This window comes from Helianthus annuus, chromosome 7 (genome assembly GCF_002127325.2).
Source record: "Helianthus annuus cultivar XRQ/B chromosome 7, HanXRQr2.0-SUNRISE, whole genome shotgun sequence".
Lineage (NCBI taxonomy): Eukaryota > Viridiplantae > Streptophyta > Magnoliopsida > Asterales > Asteraceae > Helianthus > Helianthus annuus.
This window is the reverse complement of record NC_035439.2, coordinates 118530474-118539128: the sequence shown is the minus strand read 5'-3', so window position 1 is coordinate 118539128 and position 8655 is coordinate 118530474. Positions and strand designations below refer to the sequence as shown.

Genomic DNA, 8655 nt, shown 5'->3' with positions numbered 1-8655 from the left:
GGTTTTGTTTTGTTTTTTTTATTTGTGTTTTTAGTAACTTTAGGATAGTAACATTTTGTTTTTCTTTTGTGGTTTTGTTTTGTTTTTTCTTTTATTTTTGTAAACTTTAGGGTTTTGTTATTTTTGTAACAAAACTTTGGTTTTATTATTGTTTTGTCTTAAAAGTTAATCGGGTTTAGTTTTTTAATTAGTTTTCGTTTTACGTTTTTTTTGGATTTGGTTATCGTTCGGTTGCTACTTAACACAGTGTTTGGTGATCACATGTGGTTCCCCGGGTTTTTGTTTCCATTCGGTTGCTACTTGGCACGGTGTTTGGTAATCACCTTTGGTCCCTCATGGTTTTTTAACCCCTCGACTTTCTAATACATGTCTGCATGAATTCGACTTTGTCTACCTTTAACGTCACCTGAGTCACTTGGTGTTAAACATTCGGGTTTTTGTTTTACGTTTTTCAGGTTTTAGTCTTTTTTCGATTGCCAATGAGCACGACTTTACGTCCTTCCCTCGCAACGCAGGGGGCTTAAATACTAGTTAAGATTAATCTAGATTTTGTTTGAATGTTCATGTTAATATTCTTGAATGTTCTTGAATAATGAATTTTTTTATTTGATAATAATGAATTGTTTGAATGTTCATGTTAATAACATATAATCAAAGATTGAATATGAATTTGGGTAATGAAGGTGATGATATGCAGATGTTGTTTGATGATGTGAAAATGTTGTTTTTAGTTTTTTTTTTTATAAATATTGTGAGATTACCAAAATGCTCTTTGACTTAATGATCAAACTAACAAAAACTGACGACAAGGACTTAAATCGTAGCGTTTTTACATGACTAGGTACTCAACAAGCAAAATTTTCAGTTTGGGGACGCGAGTTGTCACCGGTCTCTTACCTCAGGGACACAAATTGCAGTTTACTCGATCTTTAAAATCTTTAAGATATGTTAGGGGCTGTTTGGCAACATTTGAATGGTTAAGTGCTGAACCAGTAAGATGTTTGAACCATTAAGTGTTAAACCGGTAAGAGGTATGAACCATTAAGAGCCTGTATAATGCTTAACCGTTCAGAGGCAAATGTCTGACCAATTCAGATTAGAGGTCTTAACCATTCAGACTCTGTATAAATATTAACTATTCAGAGGCAAATGTCTGAACCATTTAGACATCTGCTCGTGAAACAAACAGTCTGAACCATTAAGTGCTGAACCAGTAAGAGGTCTGAACCATTAAGAGCCTCATTAAAAGATAAACAAACAACCCCTATATATAAACTCTCCCATTCAATACCCTTATAAGAAGATTAATACTAAAAAAATATAATAAACTTCCGTTTTGCTCTCTGTGGTTTGGTCACTTTAACGGTTTTGCCCCAAACCTTTAAAAATAGTCATTTTCCTCCAATAGTTTGCTATGGTTTTTCCATTTTGCTCCCCGCCTCTAACTCCATCCCAATTGTCTGTTTTTCATTTTGCTTCCTGCAGGGAGTAAAATGAAAAAACCATAACAAGCTATTAAAGAAAAGTGACTATTTTTAAAGGTTTAAAATAAAACTGTTAAAGTGATCAAATCATAGGGAGCAAAACAGAAGTTTACTCTATTATTAAAGTTTAAAAAATAAAGAAAACACAAACCCTCTTTTAGGTTCCCTCCTCCTTTACCTATTGACTATTGAGTTGTGCGTTCACCACGTCAAAGAAACCATCACCAACACCCATAATAATCGGCACCAATATCCACTTTTTTTTCTCTTCAGTTTTCCTTCATTTTCACATCCTAAATCACTAATCTTTCCTTCAAAGCTAGTTACTTTACCATCTGGGTACCTCTTAATTTTGACAAATCTTGATGGGTTTGAACAATAATCATCAAGATGTTGGAAACAGACACCCATCATCACTTCTTTCTAGAGGCCGTTCATGGGGCACCACCGCTTCTGCTCAATCTGTTTCCACTAGTGGCAGTGTTGGCTCACCTTCTACCGCTGCTTACAAGTTGAATCATCTTGATATTCATGCTGATGATGCTGGATCTCAAGGGGCTGTTAGGTCAGAACATTTGGTTTAAGTTTTACTTAATTCTTGCTTACTGAATGTTGTATAAGATTAGGGTTCAGTTTGCAGTTTATTTTTGTATTATTTTGGTGTTGTTTGATGTAAAAGTTGGACAATTGAATTTGGGAATTTAGGGGGTAAGACTTTTTTTTTTTTTTGGGGGGGGGGGGGGGGGTACATGGAGTGTTGACTTTGTATGCCTCAAAGTTTTACTTAGTGTAGGTGTAGAAGAAAAATTGTGGGGTATCCCAATACTTTCTTTTGTACCCTACATTCAAGGGTATTATGCAATTCGCCAAGAAAGTTGAGGGGTATCGCGGGCACGCTCTGAGCCCTTAATAGATTCGCCCGTGGGTGTTTAGAAACTGTGAATTTGCGTAGACGTTTTCTTGAACCAACAAATGTGTTTGTGTTAGGGTGAATGAAGTGAAGTTAGTTTTCAACTTTAGATAGTAGCATAGTACTTTCGTGAAAGGTAATGTATAACGATAAAGATATATGGTGCATTTATGTTATTAAAATGTGATTGTTTTCGGCTATACTCCTTATAAGGTTAAGCTCAGATCTATACAGTTATTATGCTGCTGAGAAAATGTAGTAGACAAAAGGAAGGGAAACGGGCGTAAAACACTATATGTTTAATTGGTTAATCAAATGTTTACACTAAGGCTTAACAAGTTAGTAGTTAAGTAGTGGATCTTTGTGCAGTAATATAAAGAAGAAACGGGCTCCACGTGCAACTGGAGGGGATAAAAATGGTAGAGGTCTCAGACAGTTCAGCTTGAAAGGTTTGTAGCTTGTTTATCTCCTATATTTAGAAAATTTTTTTTACACTTGCATATGATACGAAGGTATACGCCCCGCTCGCGGTATGCTCATATAATGTATATATGTGTGGGCGCTTGGGGGGCTAAAGTGAAAGTGCACTAATTTTAACGTTATTTTACTAATTTCGTGAAAATAACGTTAAAAGAGGGGGATGGTTAATCATGCATCATGTGGTGGCGTTGATAGCCGAAAGACAAGGGGGTACATGCACTAATCGGCGTTTGTCTCAATTGCTGAGTGTTATGTGCCTTATGTCCAAGGCTTGATACAAAACTACTATCGAGCCGGGGGTCTCATTGGAAGCAGCCTCTCTATTCCTACGAGGTAGAGGTAAGGCTGTCTACATCTCACCCTCCTCAGACCCTACCTTAGCTTTGCTATTGGTGGGATATACTGAGTATGATGATGATGATGATATGATACGAAGGTATTTTAGTAAGCGTAACACAGTATTCATATTTTGGAGACTCATGCTCTTATTTTGGGATTTTTGACGTTTTTTTCGTATTGATTTGCGTAGTGTGCGAGAAGGTTGAAAGCAAGGGAAGAACTACTTATAATGAGGTTAGTGTTTTTCTACTTTCTTTTACGTATTTTTTAGTTCACTTTCTAGTTTTTTTTCTTTCATTCTTAATTAATCTAACTGGGCATAATTCCTTCTTTCTACCCCTACAACACACACACACACATATGAACACCTAAAAACAAAGTTATAGTTATTGTATGGTAAAACTGTCATGGCACGTAAATAACTTTTACCATATGGATGTACTTTCCTGTACCAAAATTTCAGTAGTGATATATTTTTTACCCTGGTGTTTCATTGTCATTGGAGGTACTTTTCTTGACTGTTCTCTACAAGTATCGTAAAGGACCTTCATCACTTTTCATTATCCATTTTGTGTTGATTCTTTTATGTAACGACTTGTGGTCGTTTATTCTCAAACTATGTAAGTTTTAAGTGAGTGGAATGTTCATTCGACTCCTTCATTGGATGAAGCTATTATTACATTGATAGAATAAGAGATTAGATAAAATGTGTGCACAAATGAAACCTCACCTATTAACCACTCGACATTGGTGGTTCTAGATCCTCGGATTAGAGATATAGAGAATGCTACAATCTTGTAAAGGACATCACAGCTTCGATTCCCCTAAACCTTGCAATAGTTGTTGCTTAGATGACAAAACAGTTCGTTGCTTAGATGATTAGAGCTAAGTACTTAAGTAGTTAATGCGGTAAAATATCGGATATCGGTCAAGGACCGATATTTGAGATATCAGTTATCGCGGTGGGATATCGTTATCGCGGTGGGATATCGGTGAGATATCGGTAATTTTAATATCATGCTAAATTTATATATATAGCAATTTAACACTAACAATTGTAACAAGTAAGAACTGACTAAGACTTAAAACACTAACATTTAACAGTAACAACTAACAGTTAAGACTTAAAACACTAATAGCAACAATAAGAAAAAAAATGAACGGTAGAAATAAGAAGAATGGTACTGATATCGGGAAAATCGGTGATTTATAGATCAAATATCGGTCCCATATCAGTCAAATATCGGACGATATCGCTGATATTATCGGTACCGATATTATGACCAATATTTTGTACCGCTATCTCGGCAGGGGACCGATAACCGATATATCACTGATATATCTATCACTGATATATCGGTTGATATATCGGGATATTAACTACATAATTAGAGATGAAATAATAGAAATGGTGTCATTGAAGTTGAGAATTCTAGGGGTATATGAAAATTTACACGTGATCTGGATCACACTTATCTTCTTTGGTGTAACTTTAGTGGTTATGCTCATGCTCCTAATGGTACGTAGGTTTGAGCTCTTGCATCCACTAAAACTCATGTTGATTGGATCATAAACTCAAGTACATCTAGGTATGTCACAAACGCATTTTGAATAAGTTGGACTCGAGATAACGAAGAAAGTAATTAGAAGAAGAGAGCTATTTTTTGTAATGCTTGTGAACTTGGAAAACATACGCGTTCTACTTATAAAAGGTATAGTCTTTAAAGTGATCAGTCATTTGCACTCGTTCGTTATGTTGTTTGGGCACCATGTCCTACTATCTGTATTAGTAGCTTTTAAGGTTTGTTACATTTAATGATTGTTATTCACGTATGAATGGGTATACATGATGAATCGGGCACCTAAGGTTTATAAGTGTTTTCAAGTTTTCTTTTTCTAGTTCAAGTGAAGATTACTTGAACATGGAACATGCGGCTTTCATCTTTAGTCGGGGAACTAGTTAGGATTTGCTAGACTTGCACCTCTTTGAGGTCATGATTGGGTATACGAGTTTTTGGAGACGTCGTATTAGGGTTGTGGGCTTTTTGGGGAGTGTATAGACCTATAGATTTTGTTTATAGGGTCTTAGCGTTTTCTATACGTTTTCTTGTTTGCCTTAGCCTTGCCTTAGTGCTGTTTGGCTGTATAGACCTTTATTTATACGAGAGTGTATAGGCATGGCCTAGGGTTTGTGTTTCTTTTCCATGTCTCTTTGCTCTTTTATTTATAGCTATTATAGTTTACTCATCATTGAATTTTAGCGGTAGTTTAGAACTTCCATTATTAGTACTTTTATATGGTTGTGTGCTATAATTACACTTGCGATTCCAGGTTGCCGATGAACTTGTAGCTGAATTTGGAGACCCCGGAAACGGTGTTCAAGCTACTGACCAGGTTCACGTTACCGCCAGATCTTTTCATACTTGCATGTAAAATTATATTTTTTTTTGCTTACGCATTAACCTTTTTGTTTCGTTCTATTACTTATCACAGCAACAATATGACGAGAAAAACATTCGTCGAAGGGTATATGATGCATTAAACGTTCTCATGGCTATGGACATTATCTCTAAAGATAAAAAGGAAATACATTGGAGGGGTCTACCTCAATCGAACTTCAACAATATTGAAGAGCTAAAGGTCAGCTCTTAATGCAAACCTTTTATACATTTACTTAAAAACATTCGGCGACTGATTTATTGTGCATTTGTTTTTTTGGTAATCTTTTTAAATTCACATTTGAGTAAAATGCCATTTTCGTTACTGAGGATTGGCCAGTTTTGCGACTTTCGTCCAAAAGTTTGTTTTTTCGCATCTGGATCTAAAAGGTTTGAGATCTTGCCATTTTCATCCAGCTCTTTAACTCCATCCATTTTCTTTGTTAAATCAGGGGTATTTTCGTCTTTTTTGTTAACTTAAAGGGCAGTTTGGTCTTTTTCACTTTATGTACAAGCATTTAGCATAATGTACAAGTATTCAAAAAGGCGAAAATACCCTTAAGTTAACAAAAAAAATACGAAAATACCCCTGTCTTAACGGAGAAAAATGGATGGAGTTAACGAGCCAGATGAAAATGGCAAGATTCTAAACCTTTTGGATCCAAATGCGGAAAAACAAACCTTTGGACGAAAATCGCAAACCTGGCCAAACCTCAGGGACGAAAATGGCATTTTACTCTTCACATTTTGTATATTAATCGCTTGTCATTTACTTTCTTCTTTTTTATTTAAAAACACAGAAGAATCGGCTTGCGTTGCAGAGTAGATTCGAGAAGAAGTCAGCTTATTTACGAGAGCTAGAAGATCAAGTGAGGATAATTTCTCTTCTGTTAAAATCATGTTCAGATTTATTTAAATAAAAAAATAATAACTTGTGTCTCGATTCTTTTCTGCGCTAATTTGTCTTTTTTCATTTACAAAGTATGTAGGTCTTCAGAATCTGATACAGCGGAATGAACAGTTATACAGCGCTGGTGATGTTCCAACAGGTGGTGTGGCTTTGCCTTTTATACTGGTGCAGGTACAGCTGTTTATCATTATATTTCTTGCGTTTGTTTCTAGAAAGAATGAAAAGCAACTTACATGTAAGTAATTAGCATAGTTGTTAATGGCGAATAGTGATAAGGTACCCTATATGCTACATAGCGAATAGTGATAAATAGCGGGTGCTATTTTATAAATAGTGATACACTAGAATTTTTTTAAATATTTTTATATGTATATTATATCAAAATACCTTGGTAAATACACTATTTTACATGTATATTTAATAAAACGTATGAAACTACTTGTTTTTTTTTGTAACACCACTAATACCCTGCTAACCAACGAGATCAGGTAAATCGGCAGTTGGTCTTCAAGAGGTTATGGTATAAATGGTTGTTATTACGATTGGTTTTGGACCACAAGATTCTCTCTATTTTGTCATATTTGAAGGGCTTTTTTTGGTCATATTACATCTTGATGGGTTAACCAATTATCATGTAAATGGTTAAAAACCGTGATTTATAAGAAAATATTTGTTAACAATATGGAAAATGCTATGCATGTAATTAACTCGGGTTTAATGGAAATTCGTACGTGTTCATTTTGCCGTTTCATAATTGCAGACTCGCCCTCACGCCACAGTCGAGGTGGAAATTTCAGAAGATATGCAACTGGTTCATTTCGACTTCAACAGGTAATTAATTAATTAAACCAGAGTTAACTGCCATTTTCGTTCCTATGGTTTGTCCAATTATGCCAGTACATGCCAAATTTCAAATTTGTATCATTTCTATCCCTGACATTCTTGAAACATGCCAGTTCCGTCCAAAAAACTAACGTCTGTTAAAACTTGCTGTTTAATGAGGGGTAAAAATGTCATTTTCTATTTTTCTTTTATTTTCCTTTTTTCTAAATCCTATTAAAATCCCACTCCTTTTAAGAAAAAAGGAAAATAAAAAAGGAAAATGATGTTTTTACCCTTCGTTAAACAACAGGTTTTAACAGACGTTAGTTTTTTTGGACAGAACTAGCATGTTTCAAGAATGTCAGGGACATTTGAAATTTGGCCTGGACGCCTTGTTACCTTTAATACTTGTTTTCCATTTGGCACAATTGCAGCACCCCTTTCGAGATACATGATGATAATCATGTTCTCAAGGCAATGAAGTTATGCGCTCAATCAAAAGGCGGCGGCGACACGCCAAACAATACGCCCATGGACGCTGGTGCATGCTCGACCCCATCACCGACACTACATCCCCAATCTACTCTCGCTTCGACCACCATACCGTCGTCACCTAGACCTTCAACCTCACCGCCCCTTCCTGGTATACTCAAGGCGCGTGTTAAGCACGAGCATTAGTTCCTTCTTGCTCCATACAATTTTCGCCATGTGGCGTGTAACGTTTAAAGTGCGCCACAGTTGTATATTGATGGCTCGATGCGTTTTGCTACATAGCAAACTCAAATGCACCAGGCCTGTTTATGGGCTTCTGACTAAACCCCTTTTTGACAGTTGTAGGATTAAGGGTATTTTTTCAACCACTAATATTAATTAGTTATTTTTAAAATTTTTGATCAACTATTTGAAGCATGTCATTGGGTATTGTGGAAGGTGATGTAGATGTTCTTGATTTAGTTCAACATCAACAGCCCAATGTAAAACATTTTCATATTTTGGAAACATTTATGATGCTGTTTTGTCAGGGATTATATATTTCTCTTTTTTTTTTTTTTTTTTTTTTTTTTCTGGTTTTTGCTATTGTCTACATTACACTAAATATTTTTTAAAAGACCTGTTGGCCCCTTTACTAAAAAAAAACTTGGAACTAATTACCCCATTGCTTACAGAGTTTTCAGATAATAACTCAATTTTGATTTCAAACAAAACTAATGAGATTTTGTATAGAGATGCACAAACCGGACTTTTTTAGAACCTCGAACCAGATAGGAACTG

At 35.5% G+C, this 8655-nt stretch overlaps 1 protein-coding gene across 1 annotated transcript; it reads left to right on the top strand.

Annotated features, from left to right (window-relative positions):
* Window positions 1–1652: 1652 nt before the first annotated feature.
* Window positions 1653–8411, top strand: LOC118480404 (transcription factor-like protein DPB). The gene is made up of 9 exons (XM_035975214.1): window positions 1653–2049; window positions 2764–2843; window positions 3404–3447; window positions 5545–5607; window positions 5707–5853; window positions 6452–6520; window positions 6634–6732; window positions 7322–7392; window positions 7818–8411. Exons 1-9 carry the CDS (start codon window positions 1850–1852, stop codon window positions 8059–8061), a joined length of 1017 nt encoding a protein of 338 aa, XP_035831107.1. The 5' UTR covers window positions 1653–1849; the 3' UTR covers window positions 8062–8411.
* The last annotated feature ends 244 nt before the right edge of the window (window positions 8412–8655 follow it).

Bases quoted from the DNA above. Each gene is read 5' to 3' on its own strand.
- LOC118480404 (XM_035975214.1), top strand. From the start codon at position 1,850: ATGGGTTTGAACAATAATCATCAAGATGTTGGAAACAGACACCCATCA. The intron at 2,844-3,403 runs GTTTGTAGCTTG...TGATTTGCGTAG, and splicing joins CAGACAGTTCAGCTTGAAAG to TGTGCGAGAAGGTTGAAAGC. The intron at 6,733-7,321 runs GTACAGCTGTTT...TCATAATTGCAG, and splicing joins TGCCTTTTATACTGGTGCAG to ACTCGCCCTCACGCCACAGT.